Source organism: Sycon ciliatum, chromosome 5 (assembly GCF_964019385.1).
Source record: "Sycon ciliatum chromosome 5, ocSycCili1.1, whole genome shotgun sequence".
In the NCBI taxonomy this organism is placed as follows: Eukaryota; Metazoa; Porifera; class Calcarea; order Leucosolenida; family Sycettidae; genus Sycon; species Sycon ciliatum.
The window spans coordinates 4,415,298-4,437,797 of NC_088647.1; the positions used below are offsets into that span (position 1 = coordinate 4,415,298).

Consider the following 22,500-nt stretch of genomic DNA (forward strand, 5'->3'; position numbering starts at 1 on the left):
ACACACACACACACACACACACACACACACACACACACACACACACACACACACATATACAGATACACACACAGATACACACACAGATACACACACACACGTATACACAGACAGACAGACAGACAGACAGACACATACACAGACAGACAGACAGACAGACAGACAGACACACACACACACACACACACACACACCCAACGGTATAGAAGATGCTCACACCAGCAGTACCACAGCACTAGAGATTTTTAAAACAAGTGTGTGTGTGTGTGTGTGTGTGTGTGTGTGTGTGTGCGCGCGCGTGCGTGCGTGTGTAATCATGTGCACCTACATCATGTGTGCCAATGTACCACTGCCAGCACTGTACAATGCAGACACTTACCCGATGGGAAAGTTGACAATAGTATGGTTCTTCTCGATGAAAAAGTTGTTCTTGGTAAAGCGCTGCAACAACAGGAATCGTTCATAGGTCTTAAAATTCTGCCTTGGAGAGAGAGAGAGAGAGAGAGAGGCCGGCAAAGATCATTAATCTAAAAGCTATAAAGAGCATGACATACAGGGCCACTCCACAGCGTAGACAAAGTTAAAACTATCGGCAGGCAAAGCTTGGCTTGGCATCCCCCGAGGACGAGGGACAGTGCTTGCTTCACAATGGTCGGGCATTTCCACGTGGCACTTACAATGCCCCCCCCGCCTTCCCTGTACTAGTACTTCCTGAAATAGTAGGCCGTACTCAAGTGTTTCTGAACATTCAAGCGATGATGACGCGGATCCCGCGAATATTATTATTATACTCAAAGAGTCCATACTGACTGGAGGGTTTCGGGGTAGAGGCTGGTTGAAAAACAACAGATCGATTAACCGTTTCAGGAAATACTGTTCCATGGCAGTTTGCCCAAGTTGAGTTTATTCTGCCGGAGACATAAACATGCAATCGCAGTGGCTTACCTTGATAACAAGAATTAAATACGGAGGCAGCTTGGTCACCTCAAATCGCTTCATTCGGATATCTTTGTATGACTTGTACTCCTGGACACACACACACACACACACACACACACACACACACACACACACACACACACACACACACACACTCCTACTACTATGTACAACTGCCACATAATGGCCACGTCGCTCCCAGAAGCGGGAGACAACAGCGAGAAAGGAAAAGAAACAAGGAGAGTAATTGAGGTGAAAGGGGACCGTTCTACACACAGTGTTTCTGTCTTCGGTGGCGGCACACACACACACACACACACACACACACACACACACACACACACACACACACACACACACACACACACACACACACACACACACACACACACAAATATACTTCGAAGAAATAGTACCGACAGGCATGTACAGTTGTGCTGGATGCCCTGGACAAACCAGCATTGGACACCTGCATACGAGATAAACTGGCATAGATACCAAGGGGACTGTCTACCAACCAAAACCCACAATAAGATCGTAGATGCTAAGATCACTGGCAAAGCAGCAATAGACCTACCTTCTCCTGTGTGCCATCAAATTTGCTCAGCAGGTCGAGCAACGGAATCTGTGGAATGAAGTTGGCATCGAACTCATCCTGCAGACACAGAGCAAGATGCAAAAAGAACCATAAAAGTGGTGAATTTGGGTTTCGAAAACCTGAGCTCTCATACTAAATGGCAGCTTGAATTCAACTCACGACTTACAACAAACGCAAATATTATAAAAATAATTTGTGAGGAGTCCCGGCTAGACCAATTCATATGAAACAAGTCAAAACGGAACTTTGGAATCCAAGCGCTTCCAAACGTTATCCGCAAAAGAAAAGAAGAACCTACGGCATGCATATTGAACTTTACAAGAGAGCATCTGATGTAACATTCCAGCAATCACTACCTATACTGCACACATACCTTGAACAGAGGTGGAGCAGGCAGGTCAAGCGTCAGGAAGAAGAAAGGCACTTTCTGCGTCGTTGCTGCGCAAAGAACACAACACAAAAAAACACGGTTTGCACGAGACTCAGGAATCCGTAGGAGCACCGCAAACCCTCATTAGCGCTGGTTGATTCACATCCAGCATACCAAGTCCAAGCCGCAAGGGTGATTTTTGAGGTTTTTTTTAAAGCATTTTAAAGCGCGGCTAACACCTCGTAAAATACAGTAATCCAGAAAAAAAATCACACACGACTCCCAGGCAGTGGCATCGCCGTTGCCCGCCATTCCACGTCTTTAAAGGGGCTTACTTTTATACTCTTCTTCTTGCATCAGCTTCTTGAGTTCGTCTGGATTCTGCAACGTCAGCAACAAATCAACGGCAATCATAGAATTTCCAACCCGGAGCTCAAGAACTTGACACACTGTCACACAAATTGCACAGTTCAATGATTCGATAAACCAAAATCACCATCGAGCACTGAATGAGCAGCCAACATACTGTGTGTAGTATTTCGATTACATTAAAAATTCTGACAAGAGCATACTGTATATCAGGAAATTTTCGGAAGTGAATTTTTTTCGGACAAAGCCGAATTTCGACCTTTCGTACGGATATTATTTTCGTACAGTGCTGCCTGCTAAATGCACGCGTTCGCATGCAGTACGCACGTGCCAAGGCGCATTGCATGCATGTTATGGCTAGGTAGCTGTACTATGAGCTGCACTGCGCCACTACGCGTACGCACTAGTCCTGAACGACGGGAGCCAGTTCATTGTGTACATCATGTACCACAGTTGGCAGTGGATATGTATCTTCGCCTGGCCACCGACGAGGGCACTGAACGCTTCAGGGGTCGACCTCGGACGACTTTGGTAACGGTCTTGCAGACGGAACTGTTATCATGGCATGGACTTACCCTCCACCAGCCGCTAGATGTTGACGCAGTCCGCACAATGGCAGCGGACCGACAGGCATGGCGTGGAGCCCGCCCCACCTAACAGGACTGACCAGACATGTTGTATGCATATTCTATTTTATTTTATACTTTGGATGAAGTTTTCCATTAGTCATATTGGTGTTGTTGCTAACGGCTTTTGTTGACGTCACTTCTGTCATTTTATTGTATCGTATTACTCTTCAGACATCAATCCTGAATGGCATAAGCGAAAGTGGCACCCCCGCCACCTACGCGGACATGCTTTTTAATAATAATAATAATGTAAACATAACCACAGCAAGTTCATTCTCGGATAAGGATACAGCACGACAAACTTTGCAAAACGCCCAGAAAACAGGTAAACACAATGGATATACTTCCTCTAGAAACAAAAACTTCGTGACTTCCATCGACCTATCAGTGCTGGTGAATTAAGCTCTGATGAATCAAGTATTGATGACTCCGAGTGTGGATCAAACCGTGCCAATATAGTCCGCATACTAATGTACATACATCCAAGAAGCATATCCACCCATCGTCTTGAAGTGTTTTCATTTCACTGAACAAAAAATTATTGAACGCAGTGACTCCTAAGAATGTGATAAAGAAACTAGGAAGTTTTCGTTTCCGGAGGCAGTAGCAACATTATCCCAACCCCTACTTCCAAGTACATACATCAGTCATTGGCAGCTTGCGAGAGTGGACGTTCATGGAGCCCTGGAACGTGTTGGAAACGACACCTGAGTAGTGAAAGCCAAGAACAACAACGCCAGAGTCCCACACATAATAAGAAGGTACAGCACACCACCAAAATGATTTCAATTTCTTCGCTACAAGATATATCGGCAAGCACTGCAGGAACACTGAGTGTCCACCATACCATGATGAAGTGACCTGACATGGACGTTAATACAATCCCTCCGTAAGAGTGCTTGTGCATGGTCCAGAAAGCAGGATGTGAGGGCAAATCGAGTGCACACCAATGCTCCACTCATACACCAGACCAAGCGCAAAGTGTACTAGTACTGCTACAGCACGTATACAGACTCGACCGCACTGGAAGGTTGCTACAGTCATAACAGCTTACTGGTGTTCTCCTTGGCTGAACCTCCTAACCCCTGATGTAGAGAGTGTAATAGCCACGTCATGAACTCGACTGTTTCACCTGTAACAACACAATGAGCAAAGCTCAAAATGAACAAGAAAGAAGTCAAGAACATTTAAATGTCCATTGTACAAGTAGCTGTACTAGCAACATAAAAAATACGACACGGGGAAAGAAACTGAGCTAAAGTTCAGCCTCCATCGTCATCCTGAATCAGATCCAGCAGCAGCAGCCCAGTAATGCATCACACTGAGATGCTGACCAGGAACAAGGCCCTACACAAGAATGTTAAGGGGGCAGCCTACCCATAAATTTCATATGGCATTCAATTGACCGTAACTTTGGTGTTTCTCAGTGGATTTGAGTGAAATTTTGACCACACACTCCTGCCACTATGCTGGCCCTCAGGACATGATTTACAAGTTCTTGCGCCTCACTGACAGGCTTTCAAGGCCGGAAAAACTCAAATTTCCGGCATAGTGCCACGATGTGCGAGCCACCCAGGAGCCAAACAAATGCATTTACATTTTTTTCACATTTTCGTGCCCATTCTGTCCGTGCGCGGGACCCAAACCTAAAACAAGTCCAGAAGCAGCCATGGGTGGTGGGGTAGGGCCCCTCAACGTGGCCCTGGAATCTGTCACAACGGAACGAGTGGGCGTTCTCTCACGGACTCCCACAGACCCAAGTCAATTTTTGAATTTTTTTAGGTTTAGCACGTGCTACGAGGTCGTACCTTTGATACAACATCCAGTGCTGGGACCTCCACAGCAAGCCATTTCCACAGCGCTGCACACCAAATCCAGGATGCCCTCAGAAACCGGCAAAGACTGCCACTCACGTTTCACTACTGCCTAGTACTGAATCCTACCTGACTTCTTGACACGACTCAAACTTGCCAAAGTCACTAAATCAACGTCAACTACAATAATCAAGCCACATATCTGCAACGTCACGAGGGTGCTGGCAAAAGTCCTGCTGCACTCCGGCGGGCTTTGCCCGCCGCCGTGCAGCCCAATACGTGGTTTTTTAACGTGATTTTTTGGACTTTTTTGGACTTGGGGCAAAATTCTGCACACTTTCGCGTGTTTCCATAATACGACAAGTTGCGCACGGTCTGCTCACATTCAAATACAGTGCTGCCAACAAATGACAGCATGCAACAAAAAAATCTTTCCTTGCAAGGGCACATTTTCGGCCATAACTCTTGAACGGCTGGTCAGATAGGGACACAATTTTCAGAGAATTTGCAGCTATTCATGCTCTTTCAACTGACGTAGCACTCAATATGAATTTACAAATTCGATTTTTCAGCGAATTTTTGGGTAGTCTGCCACCTTAACAGGCATGGACCAAAGGAAATATTCATCATTACACCGTGCCTTGGGAAATAGGGAAAGGCTTCTTTTTATCCATTTAAAACGAACAACCAGGTGAAGTCGATGCACACAAATACTAGTACATGTATACAAAAATCAACAACACAGGAGCCAAGTAAACTTCCACCTGACATGAGACAATTGGTTGACTCTAAGAACAAAAAAGTGTTTATGCATCACAAGTACATATAATAGCAAGCACTTACCTTGCTTTGTGATCTGGAATTTCTTTTTACTAGCCAAGACGACAGCCTGCAGAATCAGAGGCAACATAGCGAGATAGATACACATGCAGCTGCAGTGATGTCTCCGGAATAGGACGCAATTTGGGACCCATTAGAAACCCTCACTGGGCATGAGAGATGCTCATCAAACCCATCTACAGTACATGTTCAGATAATGAATGAATACAAAAAGTAAAAGGCCGCACATCAAAAGAATGTTTTAAACTCCATTGCCTACCTGGCACATTTCGTGCGGGCTGACATGAGACTTGAAGTTCAGAGGGTTCCACAGCTTTCGGAAGACTTCTCCCAATCGCTGAACTGGTCCCAGGCAGAAGCACAAGCAAACATGTACAGTTGATATACAACTTTGCAACGTGTAGATACATTGGAAGACCTACTGGATAATGCCTGGATCTATTGGAGAACACATACTCTCCACAGGAGCCACATGTGCTTCCAGGTCTTGGTTCATGCTGCATTGCAATACCATAGATGTACATGTTTTTTTTTCTCACAATTTCAGCCTAAAGTGTCTAATAGTCACCCTTACTTCTTCTGTTTTAGTGTTTCTGTGCACTTTTCTGTGTATTCGACCGGGAGGGGAGGGGAGGGGGTGCTAGTGTTGTGTAGAGTGTGCAGGTGACTGGTGTACTGCACTGCAAGAGTTTGGGAAGTTCGCAATCCCAGTTTGTGAGCACAGAAATAGTCCACGTGGAATTCTCATTCAAGTCCCCACGTCTAAGATTTCGAAATGCACTATGGTTGCATACATGCATTACTGGCCCTTGTGCAATATCATAACTGGCAGAAGCTGACTTTGCCACCATCAACATTCTCCAGTCCCCACTACAGCGGTCCCCAGTCCTAATATTTAACTACAGTGCTTGCAATGTGTTGCTACCGCTCACCAAGTGTGAACAGGCGGTCTCCCGACTTTGGCTTGATGTGGGAGTAGCTATCTTCAGAGAGGAAGTAGTTGCGCAGAGGTTGAACGTGGGCAAACGCCTGCAGACAAAAGATCGGTGGCAACAGCAACAGGAATAGCACACAGCCAGCTATATCAGGGTTGCACCGGTTTCAAAGGTTTTCGGCCACTACGAACAGCACAAGACCAACAACAAAATCACTCCGTCAATCGATTACTCGCTAAGCTCGGAAAACGCCCTGGCCAAGCTTACAAAAGTTCGCAACACAAACTGATACACTGCTGAATGAATATCTAGGAGAATTGCAACTAAAAGACTGCAGCGCTTCACTAGACACCGCCAGTCTGGCTTGTTTGTACTTATACATCAGGATCAGGAATAGTCAATACACCAACACTGTTTCATGAACCAGCCGCTTCTTAGTGACTCACATGAAACAGAACGTTCATGTAGTCATTGTGCTTGATGTTGTTCAGGCCTTGAATACCTGAGAGAGAGAGAGAGAGAGAGAGAGAGAGAGAGAGAGAGAGAGAGAGAGAGAGAGAGAGAGAGAGAGAGACAGAGAGAGACAGAGAAAGAAATAGAGAGTTTTAATAATGAGAGCATGACGGTAATCAGTGCCCTCAGCAATAGCTCCCTGAATAGCCTGTGGAGAGTGTACCTGCTATCACACCTATGCAACAAGACTTCTTATCCGTTCATAAAATTCCCGCATCTGTCATACAACAATACACTTTCAATCAAGTGCTGACCCACCTGGCTGGTACGTGGTGCTGTCCAGAGCTCGAGACACTTTAGATGACGTGTCCAACAAGGAAATTTGCTCCTGCTGGAATGTTGGCCGTAACACATACTGCCCCACAAACACACACACACACACACACACACACACACACACACACACACACAAACACACACACAACACACACACACACACACACACACACACACAAACACACACACACACACACAGGCATAGAAATGAAAACATCAAAGAAGGTAATGCGCAAGGTAAGGGCAAGATGCAAAACAAAGATTAAGACTCGTGCAGCATCTGAAAGGCAAACATTAATATCCGACAAAAAGACTAGCCACATGAATAACAGTTAGCCTAAAGAATACAAAGCAAGTAGCACCAAGTACCTTGATATCTTCCAACGAGGCGTCAATAATCTGATAGTTATCGGGCAGACAGTAGAACTGGATGCACAGCAGAAAAGGAAGAGGTAGCGGAGAAAAATTCAACTACCCTACTAAAGCACATGACATACAAAGTTCAATATTGTTTTGCTTGCCGTCTTGTCTATGTCGTGCTGATATTTTCATCATCAAAATGCACTTCTTGTTCACATTTTCTGTCAAGTCTTAGGTGTCTTTTACCATGATAAATATACGTAGAAGAGGAGATTAGAGGTAGTTCCTGACGAGACAAAGACATCAGGCACTGTGGCTACTCAGAAATTGCACCGTGAGTTGGTAGAGATGCGAAAAGTGAGGTATGGCAATGAAGTGATATTATAGGAATCTTCTTGGGATCAGCCGTTCGGTTTATCGTCGTGTTTGGACGAGTGAAGTCTGGATACCGTATTTTTCCGGTTGTAAGTCGACCTTTTTATGACTAAAAATAGAAGTAGAAAGGGTGGGGGTCGACGTACAACCGGGATTCGACTTATAACCAGGAACTATCAGTATCTTACCAAAAATGACCTGCACTGCATGCACGAGTGCACCATGTGTACACATTTTGCCAGTTTATTGGCCTTTTTCAAGGATTGGGACATTATACCCTCCAATAAGGAATGTTTACATGATTTGTTGATGTGTCAGTAGCAGGGAGTGGTTACCGTATTTTACCGGTTGTAAGTCGACCCCGGTTAGGCCGCAACCACACTACGTAAAAATCACAGTACAAAATTTCTTGCATATCTCAGTACAAGTCGGTACGCAACCACACTACACTTTTCGGTCTGCATAGATGACGTTTTCACGCGACCAGCACGTGACGTTGTCGTACCAAAGCGTGTGACATGCGCTGGAAAAGACCGGGAAATTCAAAAACAATGCTGATGCTGATGCTATGTACGACGACCAGGTACAAAAACAAAGTTGTACACAGGAGATGGAGCGCGAAAACGACGAAAACGACAAACGTGGCTTTCTACAGGGGTGCGTCAGTTGCTGAAAACCTACAAAGCGCATTTTGCATTTAGCACGCGTCGCCATGACGTTTTCTACTGTAATGCCGTTTGTACGTGATTTTGTACCTAGTGTGGTTGCAGCCTTATAAGTCGACCCCCCCCCCCCCCCCCCCCCTATCTGGAGGTCTCAATTCTGCGTTTTAAAGTTTTCATCCAAAGAAGCACTACTAACCACCTCCTGCTACTAACACATCAACAAATCATGTAAACATCCCTCATTGGAGGATATAACGTCCCAATCCTTGAAAAAGGCCAATAAACTGGCAAAAATGTGTAAACATGGTGCACTCGTGCATGCAGTGCAGGTCATTTTTTGTAAGATACTGATATTTCCCGGTTATAGGTCGAATCCCGGTTGTAAGTCGACCCCCACCCTTTCTCCTTCTATTTTAAGTCGTAAAAGGTCGACTTACAACCGGAAAAATACGGTAGTAGTGCTTCTTTTGGTGAAAACTTCAAAACGCAGAATTGAGACCTCCGGATACGGGGGTCGACTTACAACCGGTAAAATACGGTACCCAACGCAAGGCTTTACATGCATTCAAATACAAAGGTCATTGGGAAAAAAAGTCATTACATGCAGATTGTCCTTACACCCGATGTTACTACATCAGAGTTTTACTAGAATAGACCCAGTCAGCTTCTGTGTGCACATGCTTTACACTAGTTTCTAAGATAGAACTGTACACAAACAAGGCTGGTCGAGGCAGCTCGAAGCAGAATGCTCGATAGCCAAATGTGCAGAGCAGAATACAGCTACACAGCCTTCCGCCTCCGTTGTATGTATACGATAGTACAACTACAGTGCAACTACATACCTCCAGTGTATTCAAATTGATGTAGACATGGTGAGACATCTGGACACTGTGAGTATAAGCAAAGGATGATTTGCCCCGACCTGTAAGCAAACACAACACACGCATGACGACAACAGCAGCAGCATCAGCACCAGCACCAGCCCGCCACAAACACAAATGGCGCCGGCAATAACAAACTATTGTTAGAAAATTATGAACGCATGTGAATTCGGCCTATCGGTACTGAGCACAACAAGAGTGGACGTTCTGACAATCCAGGATGGGTGCACAGCGTTAATCCAAGCTTCCACTGCTCATCTAAGGCTTTCCTACATTCAACACAATGTTCTTCTTTCCGAAAATCTAAGCTATAATTCGCAGAGTGGTACTCCTCCACTGGAAACAAAAGCAATTTTCCTGAGAACAACCAACCTTGAAAATATTTGCCGCACACCAGGCACGCGTAGACATTCAGATGTGAGAGGGACACGGAGCAGAGCTTCTCAAAGTCAAAGTCTAGGTACTGCCTGCACACATAGAACATAGCAGCAGCAGCAAAAGTAAGAATTAACATCATAAAAGAGGGGTTTTATCCAGACAGAGCTTATGTTTGCAACTCAGCAGACAGCTGCTAGATAGTGCTGTAGAAAATGTGAACTTGGATGGCGAGCCAATAACAATTTTTGACAAGAGGAAACACAAATTGGAACGAGCTATGACTAACGGTTAACCAGGGTAACCAGATCATATACAGTCAGATAGTGCGACAACTGGTCACAAAACTGACAGAGAGTACCGAGACATTCAACGACCTGACACCTAGCTCCAACACATGTGATGCAAAGCCAGTGGATTAGCACCACTGACCAACTGACAACTCACAAGCAGAGCACCATGCACTGTGCGGGGCATCCAGTGCCAAGACAAGGCAATACGAGATAAGACTACAATCAAGAGTAGATAAATAAGAGTGTGCAACTCCGGATCTCTTCTGCACAATCTGCAGATACCCCGGCCTGCGGCGGAATTTTTGTTGACGTCACCTTTTTTTCTTCAGAAAAACGCGCATTTTGCCGCAGAGCAGTGTGAGAGCACGTGCTGGGCACCCACCTTGCAATGTAAAGCCCGGCCAAGTGCACGAGGCAAAACTTTCCAAAAGACTTGCAGCGCGTGGGTCGTCGAAAAGATAACGTCAACAAAAAGTATGGCCACCCCATCCCGGAGTTGCACACTCTTGTTTATCTACTCTTGCTACAATTTTAACTCACACTCACACCAACTCAAACATGCATTGTGGCTGCACAGATACAGGCCAGCCAAGAGCCAAACTGTGCATGAGTGAGAGCAGGGGTGCAAACAGTACACACAGAGATTGCTAGGCTGAAGGGCACTGTGTCACAAATGTACATGCCATGAAATTGACAGGTACGATGACTACGATCGCATGGGCAGTCACACCCAGGCAGAGAGAGAGACACTGTAACCTCCTACAACTTTGCCACTATGTAAACTACACATAGGAATAAATGAGCGCTCTTTCCAGAGTGTTCACTTCTTGTCTACTGTAGTGCCTGAAAACAAGTTCATTGTTATTTAAAAAGTGCACAGACATATGCATCATCTGAACAGAATAAATAGCCAGGTTGGCTGTCAAGCTGTCTTCGTGCAGTTCCTATGCCGTGCTGTCTACGTTTCACAAAACTTCACACGCACACATACCTATTGATTGTGTCCAGATAAGGGCAAGATCTGGCCATATCCGCTTTGGCCACTGGACACCAAGTGACAGGGATCAAGACAACAAGACCACACAAAGAACAAGAACACAATCAAGACCAGAAGGAAAGGCAAAACAGGAAAGAGCACTCAAATTCATCTAACGCATTCTCTGGCCACATACACTTTTAATAGTGCGTTTCAAAAGTATAGACCTCTAGACTTTTTCGAGTAATTCAAATTTGGTTTGAGCTTTTTGAGAAATTTCTTCGGGAAATTGCTCAGGCAGCTTCCACATAATGAATTTCTAAGCAATTGGATAACAAACGCCTAATTTCGGAAATTTTATGCACAAAGTGATCACAGATTTTATGTGGTATAGATGCTGGCCTGACGATTTTTTGAAACCAGAGGTCTGGACTTTTGAAACGCACTACAGTAGTAGTGACTGGAGGAATATTCGAGGCAGTGCATGTAGTGTGCCGCTGCTGCCTATGTCGGGGTTTACACGTTTCCTGCCAACTTGGTTGCACACGAAAAGTCCATTGAACCTTCGACTAAGCCAATCAGCAAGAAAGCACCACTCCGCGCTCAATACACAATGATTTGGACCAAGAGTACATAACCCCCGAGGGTGCAACGCCGATCCAGCTCTGCATAGGGTCTTGGTCGAGCGGAATCGGATCTTCTGGTGTTATGCGTACACTCCACACCAGCGCAAGGCCGGTGTCGAGGCAGGGCACCATTGTTTTTGATCCGAGAGTACCCGCGACTCCCCGGGTTCCCCTCAGATGTGTACGGTATTATGACGCAAAGATCCGATTACGCTCGACCAAGACCCTATGCTGCGCTGGATCAGGCGTTGCACACTCTGGGGGGTTATGTACTCTTGTTTGGACTATTCATCCCTCCGTCTACTCAAGCTCAACTGACGAGGGGTGAATTTCCCGAAATATGGTGCATTGCTGTCAAGTCAAGTCCGACAGGAAAATCACGAGCCCCTGCATAGGCACTAATCGTACACGTTCTTCGGCGCACCATCTTCGGTGCCAGGAAGTACTGTACACTTGCCATTCAGTGCAGGATCAAGATGTTACAGCCTCGGTGCATCAAGTAATACCCCCCCCCCCCCCATACACACACACAAACACACACACACACACGCACAGCCGTGGGCCACTCGGTCAACAGTTGCCCGTAGTAATTATGTTGCATGTCACATTGTGCACGAGCGTCCGATAAACAAGCACTGACGTGTACTGTAACTGTAAGACATGTAAATCTAACAAGGAAGTAAATCTAATGTTTCAACGAGGGACATTTCTTCGTTATAAATTCTGTTGAGGCTGTAAGGTCTCGTATGTGTTACGTGTTAAATTTGCGACTCGTTATTCATGTCAATATTAAATCAAAATTTGAATTTTCCGAATTTTCTCAATCAAACAAAATTTCTCAAGGGCTATTATTTTGATCTGAGGTGTTAGTTATTCTACTACTGTGTGACACAATGAATTAGCACGCGTCTCGGCTTGAAAATTCTCCCGTATGATTACCTGTCTTCTTGCGAGGCTGCACCTCCTCATCCTCGTCATCGTCGTCACTGAAATCCACAAGAGGGCGCTTTCGTTTCCTTTCCTCCTCCGTAGCCATGGTGTGAAAGCGCGAGAACGAGGTTGACTAGCAATTCATGACCAGAGATACTCTACCAGCAACCTGTTTACTACTGAGTCTGTTCGTCTAGCTAGCTCAGTCTCTGGACTTGTAATAAAATCGAGAAAATCGAACTCCCAACGTCCTCGATATCGAGAGAACTATTGTACAAAATTTTAGACCTGTGAAACAGATTCTGCATGCTGCGCTAGCGCTATATCGCTATCGATCCTAACGTCGCGTTGCCAAGGTGTCGAGTTCGCCTCTCGGAGCTCTCATGCTGCACCATGTCACCAGGTGCAGGCGTTTCATTTTTTGTTTTTTGTTTTGTTTTTGCCTTCGCAGCTCAATCAACCAAGCAATAAGCTTGACTTGCTGAGTTGGTTGCAGGAACATTACGTTCGCCAATCTAATCTTCCATCTTATTGAATCCGAGTTTGGGAGCTCCATGCTGTTGTATCGCCTGTGTCCTGTGCTGAAAAATCCGATCTCCCACACGTGCACACACGCAAGGCATAGCTTTCAAGCGACTGGTCGAGTCACTATTTCACTAGCCAGTACGCAGTACATCGTCCGGAGAAATCATGGCCGCAATCGTTTTGCAGTGTGGCTCGACTCCATTGCCTGGAGATCTGCAGGGCCCGTTTGAGGAAAAGTACAGAGTGGTGAAGGAGAGCGATCTGGGGCAATCTGGTGCAGCTGGACTGGCTGAGGTGCAGGGAATTATTATGTATGGCTCGCACGTGATCGTGGATGAGAAGCTGCTGGACCAGATGCCGGCGCTGAAGGTAGTATCGTCTGTGAGCGTGGGCTTTGACCATATCAACGTAGCAGCATGCAGGGCAAGAAACGTGGCAGTGGGGACAACGCCCGGTGCGGTGGACGGCGCAACCGCTGACATAGCGTGGAGTCTCCTGCTTGCGGCCGGCCGCCTTCTCGTCCAGGGGCACCACCGGTGCACGGCGCCCGATGCGGTGCCTCACTTTGACTCCAACTGGTTTGGTAAAGAAGTGTACGGTTCCACGCTGGGCGTTGTCGGAATGGGTGGCGTTGGGCTTGCTGTGGCTCGCCGAGCAGTGGGCTTCGATATGGAAGTATTGTATCACAATAGAAATCGGAGAGAGGCCAGTGTGGAGGAGAAGGCAAACGCAGAGTATGTATCCGACTTGAAAGAGCTCATGTCGCGCAGTGACTACATTGTCTCTTGTATCCCAGGCTCGGCGGAAAACAAGAAGCTATTCAACTCTGAAGTGCTGTCTGCGGCCAAGCAAGGCTCTGTTTTCGTCAATGTCAGCCGCGGCGTGGTCGTTGATCAGGATGCGCTTGTCGAGAACTTGAAGAACGGCAGGTTGTATGCTGCGGGGCTGGACGTGACGGACCCGGAGCCGCTGCCGCGCGATCACCCACTGCTGCAGCTTCCCAACGTGACCATTACGCCACACATAGGTACGGCGACCATGCGCACTCGTGTGCGCATGACCGAACTGGGCATCCGCAATCTTCAAGCAGGCCTGGATGGGCAGCCTTTAGAAACCACTCCGCCAGTGTAACTGCAGCTTCTGTTCAACCGTGGGGAACTACGTTACTATATCACCAACTGTGGGCGCTCACACATCACTCATCAGCGCTATATCGTGCCAATAACATATTTCTGGCATTCGCGGAACGCTGGTTGGAAGATGGCCTCCCGAAACTACATGCAGTTTGTACCATCATCAAGTGGTGTGTCAGCGAACCCCCCGTGCAGCCCGAGGCTTCCGCGAAAGGCAGTCAATTGTCATTGCAGGCGGTGACAGTGCCAGTGTTTATGAGAATAGCTCTCATGGAAACATGGATATATTATTGTGTATATGACACACGAGTCACAGACATTGTATCTCATTCAGAGTATCATCGGAAATGCTACACCGATTATAAAAGTTTAAACAGTTTGATTTAAAGAAAGGTTTTAATGGAGATTAGAAAGATATTTTATGCAGTAAAAGAAGTTTTGATTTTCTTCAAATTTGTGATAAAATATTTGGGTTTTTGACTTTTTTTAGGATTATCTTGGAAAATATCTATGAACTTATTCAACACACGAAAACGTCTTGGCCAGCAAGAAAATAAAGGGACAATTAAAACAAATAAGGTGTAGGGATTGAACTCGCGAATTCAAAACGAGTAGTACTATCCAGCTTGATAATTGAATGATAGAATACCTATTAGAAGCCTTGGACTAGTTTCATGTTTATGTTTCTGGATGCCCACAGGGAGTGATGTACGTCAAACTTTGAAGTTGATGTCCATACAGTTTATTCCAAGTTTGAACTGTTTGTAGTGTGGAGTTCAGACCAACGTACTTTATATAGGGTGCAAACCTCATACAGGGGCTGCACTGCCTACTGAGTCCAACATAGATGTTTCACAATAAGGTGGGTGCTTTTGTAACCCTGATGCTGTGAAAGTAGCAATCACGACAATTCCTCCAGGCCGTAATGCACTGCTTAGGTCGCTCTGGGCTTTGATTTCTGCTCCAGGCGAGCAAGCTTTACCAGATTCTCCTTGGCTGTGGTGCTGCTGGGATCTAGATCCAAGGCCCTCTGGTAGTGATGTCTTGCCTTTGGATAATTGTTCTGAACGGACAGAAATCGGCACACAGTGGACAGGTTACGTTATTACACACTGCAGACAACGAAGAAAACCACGACTAGAAGTACATGTAGCTCGAGTGCCAAAGCCCTGTACCGCTACATCAGCCACAGTGAGCAAGTGACTGTGCCACAGAACTGCCAAGCCAGAGTGAAATCAAGGGAATCAGAATTGAGAACTGCCGACTCTACTGAGGGTACGGGTGAAAACCATTACTACACAACACCACTGTATAATTATCACCTAGGCGAGCTGCCAACCATCCGTAATTCAGGATCCATTCCAATTGGAAGAGGCACTCTGCTACCTAATGGCACTTACCTTCAGATGGAAGCATGCACCAAGATTCAGGTGGGCACGGGCAAACGACGGGTTCAAGCGCACGGCTTCTGACCAGCTCTGCACAACAACATAGCACAAGGGCAATTACTACCTCGAAGTAAAACAAAGGTGGGGACTACATACGCAGGGCGCTGCACTGAATGAAGGGTGCCCAGCACTGTCAGACTGAGATTGCTCATGCAGCTTACTTCAACTCTTTATAAAAACACATGTATACGTACTGAGTTTGTAAACGGAATGTCTAATTTTGGAGTGAAGGACCATTTTTGGCTTTATGCTAAACATTAGCCTCGCCAAACAGGAATTTGCGCTCCTCGGATCAGCATTCACTGTTGTAGTTTTTACTTTTGACTCTTGTCATCACTAAATCAGGCTGTTTTAGAAATCGCTACAGTCTCACTGTCTCTCTCTCTCTCTCTCTCTCTCTCTCTCTCTCTCTCTCTCTCTCTCTCTCTCTCTCTCTCTCTCTCTCTCTCTCTCTCTCTCTCTCTCTCTCTCTCTCTCTCTCTCTCTCTCTCTCTCTCTCTCTCTCTCTCTCTCTCTCTCTCTCTCTCTCTCTCTCTCTCTCTCTCTCTCTCTCTCCCCCGCTAAAATAAGCCATTTTGAAGTATTCTGTCTGGATTGGACTAAAAACAGGGGACATTGACGGGATGCAAAGAATCCTGTCCGCATTTTTAGTCCCATCTCTTTCATAATGCACGCAGGGAGCAGCCACCATGCAGCTCTGCCATGGCTGGCGTATTACTGTCCACGGCACCTACCTGTATCGCTTCATCCGTTCTCTGCGTAGCCTGCAGCGCGTTTGCATACATGTCATACGACTCAGCATTGGGCGTAGACTGCGCCTGAATCTCTTCAAACACCTGGATAACCTGTGGTACGGGCGGAATACCAAACAAACACACATGATTTTAAACAGAATGGAATACTGGCCAAGTCAGTACACACTACTACTAGCCAAGCCACCACAATGTGCTGCAAGATCTGGCACAAGACACACGGCTCCATGCGTAGCTACATGTAGCTAGTAGGTAGCAAGTTGTATCACACGTTATGGATAAAGCAGAGATGTAGTGACTGCACAACCTGGCCCATGTGGCACTGGGGTTTCGCATTCCAGAGCTATAGTATCCAGTAGGTAAGATTTCATTTACCTCCAGCTTACGCAATCATGGCCTGTGTTATCACTTTGAGCTACTGCACTGCTCAATGAGATCAGACTGTGTGAGTAAAGTACGCACCAGGCGCTGCGCAGCCCTAGACCAGCGGACACTGGGCAGTGCACTTGTGCAGGGCGCAGACTTGACTCAAGTGATCAGATTTCATTGAGCAGCACTGTACATGTACCTCAGGTACACTCTGCTGGGCCGCTTCATTGGCAATCTATCATAGCCAGTCGACATAAGAACGGGCGCTGAGTGAGCATGGGCTCTTGCCTGGAAACAGTATTATAATTATACAGAAAACTCGCTAGCAGTCGTTGCCTCGGCATCCTCCTTCTCGGTGACTTTCCAATTTTCAGACCCACAATAATTCAGGTGGAATTTCACCACAACACTTAAAATCAAGTACTTTCCTGTTATCCCTCCCAAACCTCACACCTTTTGCCCACAATAATTCACACAGGATAAAGCTGGCAGACTCGAGTCTCTGTGGAGTGAAGTTTCCGGTGGTGAACAGGGGCCTAACTAACACTTACATTTTTATGTTTCCCAGCTGTGGAGTAGATGGACAGCATCTGATTGTAAGCACTTAGCTCATGTGGCCGCTTATCCATGCAGCGCAGCAGTATGCGATGCGCCTCCACTGGCTTGCCCTGGTGGACCCGCAGAACTGCCTGCAGCACAAAACACACGTACATTTACAAACATCCTCCAAACGTGAAGCATACTGCAAGAGTTGAAAGTAGAGAGAATTTAAAGTTAAACGATATGCAATTTTCCACTTTAATAGTGGGCTCGAAGTTTGATGGTGCTTGCCATTACCCATCTGTCTTTTATTTCTCTAGCACAGACGAGAGAAGGAATAGTTTGGGGCAACACTTCTTTGAGTTGATTATGGATTTGTCTCGCAAATCGTTTAACTTTCTACCTCGTTTCAGATTGAACTCTGACAGTATATGTGAAAGGCACCAGTGGTTGACAAGCACCTCTTACAGAAGACCGTTCCCACTCCACAACGAAACGAGTACCTATGAGATGAAACACCATGACTCGCAGCTGACAACTGGAGAAGTATGCGTTCGCGCAACTGATACAAGGCACTCTTCAGAGAGTTTTGCAAGTTATAGAACCCAGATAAAAAATGAGCATCTTGACTTATGCTCAGCTCATACTTGTATGAAAGTGTAAACTCCTCTATTTGTTTGTTAAAAAAGGAAAGGAACAAGGATACGAGGAACGAGGACAAGGAAAACAGGAGAACAAGGAACGAAACTGACAGAGCACTGAGACATTCGACGACCTGACACCATAATTTTCCTTTCCTTTCTCGATTTATTATTGGCTCAACATCCGAGTTTCATATTTGTTTGTTTGTTTGTTTTTGTTTTACTTCACCGGATATACAAGCATTTCTGCCTTTTCATCTAACCATATGGCTACATTCTCAATATACCGTATTATCTCTATTACAAGTGCAGTCTCTTGTAGAAGCCCAGTCTCTATTATAAGCGCACTCCAATAGGGCTTCGAAGATATACAAGCGCAGTCTCCAATATAAGCGCAGGGCTTATAATGGAGAACTGTATGGATCATGTCCATGCATGTTTGACGTCACACATCACATAAATACATGCTGATTGCTGTGGTAAAAAGTCTGTGATCCCTGAGATCTAAAGTTCAGACTCACTCAGCGTACCAGGAAGCACAAAACTGCTGTCCCGGTACCTGCTGGGAAACTTTGTGCTACTGATAATAACAAGCGATGTGCATGTCCCAGGTGGTTGAAAAATTATAAGCCCAGTCTCTTGTAGAAGCCGAGTCTCTAATATAAGCCCGGGGTCCGGACTGGTTGAAACAATATTAGCGCTGGGCTTATAATGAAGATAATACGGTAAGATGAAGAATTTCGGCTTCACTGGAATGGGTGAGGCTGAATTGACTGCTGAAGTAAATGCATACAGAGATAGAGCAGTGTCCTCCCTCACCTCGGCTTTGTTGAGCACTCTTTCTTGTTAGCGTCAAGCTACTCGCCCTCATGCAAAGCTCGCTGTGTTTCTCGCAGTTAGAGCACTCTGGCTTTCATGCTTTAATTAAGCCTGTTTAAACTTGCTTTCTTGTTCCCTGGACTTCATTGCTATTATTGCAGACAGTCACTCTGAGCTCAGCTGATGCGACCTAACAAGGTCGAAAGACTCCAAACAGGTACCTGCCTGGAATTTGAATGGTACCAGGTGTATGTATCCCAGGACATGCCAAACACACAGGTTGAATTATCGTTTTGTTTGTTTTTCCTGGAACCAAACACTTGAAACACAGGTGACCTTCTTCTTGTAGTCCAAAAGACTAACATCAAGAGTACATACCCCCAAGAGTGTGCAACTCCAGCTATGGGGTCTGCGACGGCAGAACTTCACATCACGTGATGAACCCGTACACATTATTTGCACTCTGTGCATGATAGATACAGGGTTGTACGCAACCCAGCTTTGGGTACAACTCTCTTGTGGTCACTTTGCACTGTTTGCCAGCATAACCTTTTGAACCATGTCACGTGATGTGAAGTTCTGCCGTCGCAGCACAGCATATAGAGGTTGTGCAGGCAGTTGCACACTCTTAGGGGTTATGTACTCTTGCTAACATCAGTAATCACTACCACCTTCATAAACAGTAGCACCAAAAAACCCGCATAAGCTTACCAGATTAACAGAAGCATTGTAGTGATCTGGTTCCAGTTTCAGGGCCTCCTGGTAGAGAGCTTCCGAGTCTGCGCGCCGTCCCAAGTTGTGAAGCATTGTACCATACGCGTGCAGTGTGTCAGCATCGCGCTGCACCTTCAGGGCTCTAAACAAAACCCAAGCACACAATCATGTATTCAGGACCGTGCGATACTTTTGTTGTTCAATCCACATGCTGGATGGAAAAAGATAATATGTTTGTCACAAACTTCAAAGACTTATACCATCGAGACACCAACGCTTACTGTCATGCACGTAAGGTTACTACAAAACCTAGAAGTTGCGAGCAACAAGCCCGTACAGTGTGTACTACTACTAGCAGTCGGTAGCGAAATCCCCTTGAGCATATAAGATAAGGTTTTAGGAATTATGCAAGGATCGTGCAACGTGTACAGATTTGTACACTTTTGTGTAACTTATGTGCCTGGACATGTTGACCTCTCATACAAGTACATATATGAGGACCAGACTGTATAACACGGACTAACTTCTTGAAGGCTGCCTCGGCCGCGTCATTGTGCTTTGCCTTGCGCAGCTGCCGGGCGTAGCTGATAAGGGTGATGTGGCGGTCTGGATTCAGCTGCAGTGCCTTGGCATAGCTATCAAGAGATTCCTGCAAATGACCTGTTGGCCGAGACCGTAGAGCAAGCAAGGTGACAAAATACAGTACAGCCTGGTTACGCAGCCAACCTGTACGTTACAAATAGGCGACCATCTGCTGTCAGCGGTCATTTTATTCGTGGATAACCTGGTACCAGCAACCATCCATGGGGTTAACTTGTGGATGGCCTTGACGCCAGGTGGTCTTCATAGCCAGGGTGAGCACAACATACAGCAATCACCTGCTAGCATATAACTGTGCCATACCTTTCTAATACAATGATAGCCCTGGATACAAACTAGCAAGCATACACTTCTCAAGCCATTTGAACCCAATAAAACGAATCTTGCCAATACAGTATGGATTTAAAATAAATCCCCCGGCAGTTGGAGCTACATAAGTAAAGAACAGTGCTCTACAGGGAGACTTCTTCATCGAACACTCCCTAAACCCTCAATGCTGCAGAGATACATGACTGTAAGTATTGCTTAAAATGGTTTGATTACACGCAACGGCATGCACCTCATGATTTTACAGGGGCATATCTTGAAGCACCGACTCCCACATCAGTCATACTATACTGCATCGCCTGTAAACACTAGACACAAAGTGTGACAGTCAACTGCAGCCGCATAAGACGTAGATCTACCAAGTGTGGTGCAGCCCCCAGTCACCGGCCCACTGTACCTCAAACTACACGTACGTAGATCTACCGTAAGCACAATGCATCTATCCCACAAAGATGGATCAATGCACAAACACACCGATGAGGGCCTGCACCCTACATAGGAACACCCGTCACCGCAATGAGACCTACTAGTACCTTGATTGCTATAAAAGACAGCCAGGTTGTGGTGGTAATCAGCTTGTTCCGGATGCAGTGAGATGGCATGCTGCAACATGGACAAGGCCAGATCTACGTTACCCTGCGCCTCCAGTACTCCCGACAAGCCACTCAGGGCATCCGCGTACTTCTCATCAATTCTGCAAGGCAAGCAGTTAACGTCAAGGAACAAGAATGCTTTCAGACAAGTCACGAGAAAGTGGAATGGCTGTATGAGTACGAGTAGTAGATGTTCCAATGGATTATGGTGAGATCAAAGCAACAGCTGTCGAGACTGATGTCATCAACAATGCAGGGCCGGAGGCAGCTTCCGCGGAGCGGTGCGGCCGAAGGGCCATCTCTTTTGGAATTTAGACGGCAAATCCTGCACTCTGGGCGCATTTCGGTGCATCTTCTGGGTACAACTAATCGTTACTTGCAAGTCTGATATTCCAATGCAGAATAGTGTGCACTGCACTGACACTGCACTGACAGCTACAGGGTATAGGTAGTCCGTTTTGTACGACTCCCTGTACAAAATCATACATCGAAACTTTTTCTCCCCAGTTTTGGATGTTCCACGTGGACCGACTTGGGAAGTTGGTACGGCCATGGCCGTACCGGCCGTACCAGTGGCGCCGGCCCTGCAATGTTCCACGCTCCTGCGTTACGAACTTGCAAGCTCAATTAGAAGTGTATATTTCAACTCGATGTCAACAGAATGCCTACTTACTTCAGCGCCTTCTCAAAAGCAGCTTTAGCTTCTTCCAAGCGGTTCTGGTCCCTAGAAATAAAAGAGGAAGGAGCAAAGAGTAAAAGTAGAAGAAGAAAACACGTGGAAACGAGTTATGAAGCAACTATCCACGAATGTAACAAGATAATAAGTGGTCAGTATGTGCGATAATATGTGTTTTCTTCTTCTACTTTTACATTTCATACTGGCTCATTATCCGAGTTCAATTGTGCAAAGAGTAGCTAAACGATACGTCTTGTAAATACTCCACCCCAGATAAAGGACATGGGACGTTAAAAGTGTCTGCTTGGTTGACAGTATCCCCCCCCCCCCCCGAACCCAACTCACATGCGAGGTACGCATCCGCACTGGGTAAAAGGGCACAGTGGTGGCTAGCTAGAATGTTTCTCAACAATTAATATGATGGCAACACAAATCTCACAAGCCGCCGCTACTTTATGGCCGCTAAAAAGGCAGCAAAGCCCTCTCAAATTCCTTACACAACTCCACTATTGATCCTAACCAGGTGTTCGTATCGTCCCCGACGAGAAAGGGTAGAAAAGCTTGGTAAGGATGGATAATGGTCAATGGACTTTTAAGAA

The 22,500-nt window shown here is 46.0% G+C and overlaps 3 protein-coding genes across 3 annotated transcripts in view; 1 reads left to right on the forward strand and 2 right to left on the reverse strand.

The window, feature by feature from the left end:
- The window catches only part of LOC135817253 (ubiquitin carboxyl-terminal hydrolase 39-like), a 15,248-nt gene extending 2,241 nt beyond the window's left edge, over positions 1-13,007 (reverse strand). Inside the window, exons 1-17 of the mRNA XM_065330391.1 lie at positions 12,774-13,007; positions 11,224-11,275; positions 9,937-10,031; positions 9,526-9,605; positions 7,653-7,709; positions 7,266-7,362; positions 6,941-6,996; positions 6,492-6,588; positions 5,819-5,901; positions 5,563-5,608; positions 3,960-4,037; positions 3,548-3,612; positions 2,243-2,288; positions 1,911-1,975; positions 1,517-1,594; positions 946-1,026; positions 380-441 (exon numbers count right to left, since the gene is read on the reverse strand). Of these exons, the coding sequence (XP_065186463.1) occupies positions 380-441; positions 946-1,026; positions 1,517-1,594; positions 1,911-1,975; positions 2,243-2,288; positions 3,548-3,612; positions 3,960-4,037; positions 5,563-5,608; positions 5,819-5,901; positions 6,492-6,588; positions 6,941-6,996; positions 7,266-7,362; positions 7,653-7,709; positions 9,526-9,605; positions 9,937-10,031; positions 11,224-11,275; positions 12,774-12,870 (1,235 nt within the window). The 5' untranslated portion in view covers positions 12,871-13,007. The remainder of the gene's footprint in view (positions 1-379; positions 442-945; positions 1,027-1,516; positions 1,595-1,910; positions 1,976-2,242; positions 2,289-3,547; positions 3,613-3,959; positions 4,038-5,562; positions 5,609-5,818; positions 5,902-6,491; positions 6,589-6,940; positions 6,997-7,265; positions 7,363-7,652; positions 7,710-9,525; positions 9,606-9,936; positions 10,032-11,223; positions 11,276-12,773) is intronic.
- A 193-nt stretch (positions 13,008-13,200) lies between these two features.
- LOC135817255 (glyoxylate/hydroxypyruvate reductase B-like) lies at positions 13,201-15,165 on the forward strand. Its single transcript, XM_065330393.1, has one exon. It carries the CDS (start codon positions 13,455-13,457, stop codon positions 14,418-14,420), a length of 966 nt encoding a protein of 321 aa, XP_065186465.1. The 5' UTR covers positions 13,201-13,454; the 3' UTR covers positions 14,421-15,165.
- LOC135817254 (protein O-mannosyl-transferase TMTC1-like) overlaps positions 14,708-22,500 on the reverse strand; it is a 14,600-nt gene continuing 6,807 nt past the window's right edge. Inside the window, exons 11-18 of the mRNA XM_065330392.1 lie at positions 21,899-21,949; positions 21,166-21,326; positions 20,230-20,365; positions 19,703-19,847; positions 17,543-17,680; positions 16,605-16,715; positions 15,823-15,900; positions 14,708-15,485 (exon numbers count right to left, since the gene is read on the reverse strand). Coding sequence (XP_065186464.1) covers positions 15,357-15,485; positions 15,823-15,900; positions 16,605-16,715; positions 17,543-17,680; positions 19,703-19,847; positions 20,230-20,365; positions 21,166-21,326; positions 21,899-21,949 — 949 coding nt within the window. The 3' untranslated portion in view covers positions 14,708-15,356. The remainder of the gene's footprint in view (positions 15,486-15,822; positions 15,901-16,604; positions 16,716-17,542; positions 17,681-19,702; positions 19,848-20,229; positions 20,366-21,165; positions 21,327-21,898; positions 21,950-22,500) is intronic.

What these genes read in the sequence shown, in the direction of transcription:
- LOC135817255 (XM_065330393.1), top strand. Translation starts at nt 13,455, where the DNA reads ATGGCCGCAATCGTTTTGCAGTGTGGCTCGACTCCATTGCCTGGAGAT.